The sequence below is a fragment of the Capsicum annuum genome, chromosome 10, assembly GCF_002878395.1.
Source record: "Capsicum annuum cultivar UCD-10X-F1 chromosome 10, UCD10Xv1.1, whole genome shotgun sequence".
NCBI lineage: Eukaryota > Viridiplantae > Streptophyta > Magnoliopsida > Solanales > Solanaceae > Capsicum > Capsicum annuum.
Window position 1 is genome coordinate 208,765,841 of NC_061120.1, and position 1,481 is coordinate 208,767,321.

The following is a 1,481-nucleotide window of genomic DNA, read 5'->3' on the forward strand; positions in this document are numbered from 1 at the left end:
GGGTGAGACCAATAACAATTAGGAACTTGCAGCACCAAAAATAAAGACCACTTCTATACTTCTACTTTGTTTGGTTTGAAAAAAAATTGAAATGTTATCCTCTATTGGAAAAAAAAAGCAGTTGAACAAACATAATATTTCCCTCCCATCTCACACATAATGTCAATTTCTTCATCTTCCTGACATTTACCTACCCCCACATACCCCTTGAATGAATCCTTTCAACTCCCAACAATTTCATATTACCCACTCCACCTACAACTACTTCAATTCCATTTAATCAAACAAACACCCCCTCCCCCTTCCTAATCCTCTTACAAATACCCTCCCTACAAATACCCTCCAAAATCACAACATTTTTTTTTCATCAAGAATTACATAAACAAACATCATCAACGTAACATTAATTTCTAGCCATAATGTCTAGCATTCATTCATCGATGATTTTCGCCGAGACGATTTCATGGTATTGTGCATTGTTCTTGGCAATTATGTTGGTGTTGAGCTGCTGTGAATCCAGTGAGAATGATCATCAATTCATAGTGCAAATGCAAGGGAATAATTATAACAAGGCATGTGATGAAATATATGTTGTGAAAGAAGGAGAAACATTGCATACAATAAGTGAAAAATGTGGTGATCCTTTTATTGTTGAAGAGAATCCACATATTCATGATCCTGATGATGTTTTCCCTGGCTTAGTTATCAAGATTACTCCTTTCAAGAATCTCTAGAGAAAAGGGAAAGTTACACATTTGGTCACTCGATAAAAATTTATCTACGTTCGTTAGCCAATATACATATGTGTATTATGTGTATATTATATATTTGTCGATTATGTTTTGGGTGAACGGCTATTTATGTGAATTTCCCTCCCAAAAAATCTTGTAGTAGTTTGATTATCTTTAAGTATACTTCATATGTGCATGAATTCTCTGTAATCTTATTTCCTTTAGGTTGATTTTACAAGAAGTTTTTACTAGGTTCAGTGGCATGAACCTTTTGGACAGGCCTCTATTTTTTTTTCAAGAGTTTTTTCTTAAGATATGTTATTATTGGTGTATGTCCTTAGTGAAGAATTTATATACTCCTTCGGTTTTGGTTTATGTGGCATTTTCGTTTTAGTTTGTCCCAATAAAGAAATGACGGATTATACATTTAGAAATGAATTACTCCCTTTATTTAATTTTATTTATTTTATTTTATTTTATTTTATTTTATTTTATTTTATTTGACCCTTGCGTCAAAAATATATGTTCCATTTTAGCAAATCAAAAGTATTTTATTATTTTTTTATACCATCCTAAGTATTAAATAAGTACGTCAAGTAGTAGTCGTCAAATTTAGAATTTCAAAATATTATTAATAGTTAGTTTAGTAAACTACACCTTAGATTAAAGCATTCATAATGAGTGTGTTGGGTTAATAGGGGCTTAGAAATATGAAATGGAAGGAGTAACTTAAACTTCTCTTTATATCCT

General features: G+C 31.3%; 1 protein-coding gene across 1 annotated transcript; it reads left to right on the plus strand.

Annotated features, from left to right (window-relative positions):
* The first annotated feature begins 300 nt into the window (after nucleotides 1–300).
* LOC107845104 lies at nucleotides 301–914 on the plus strand. Its single transcript, XM_016689365.2, has one exon. It carries the CDS (start codon nucleotides 420–422, stop codon nucleotides 732–734), a length of 315 nt encoding a protein of 104 aa, XP_016544851.1. The 5' UTR covers nucleotides 301–419; the 3' UTR covers nucleotides 735–914.
* Nucleotides 915–1,481: the final 567 nt, after the last annotated feature.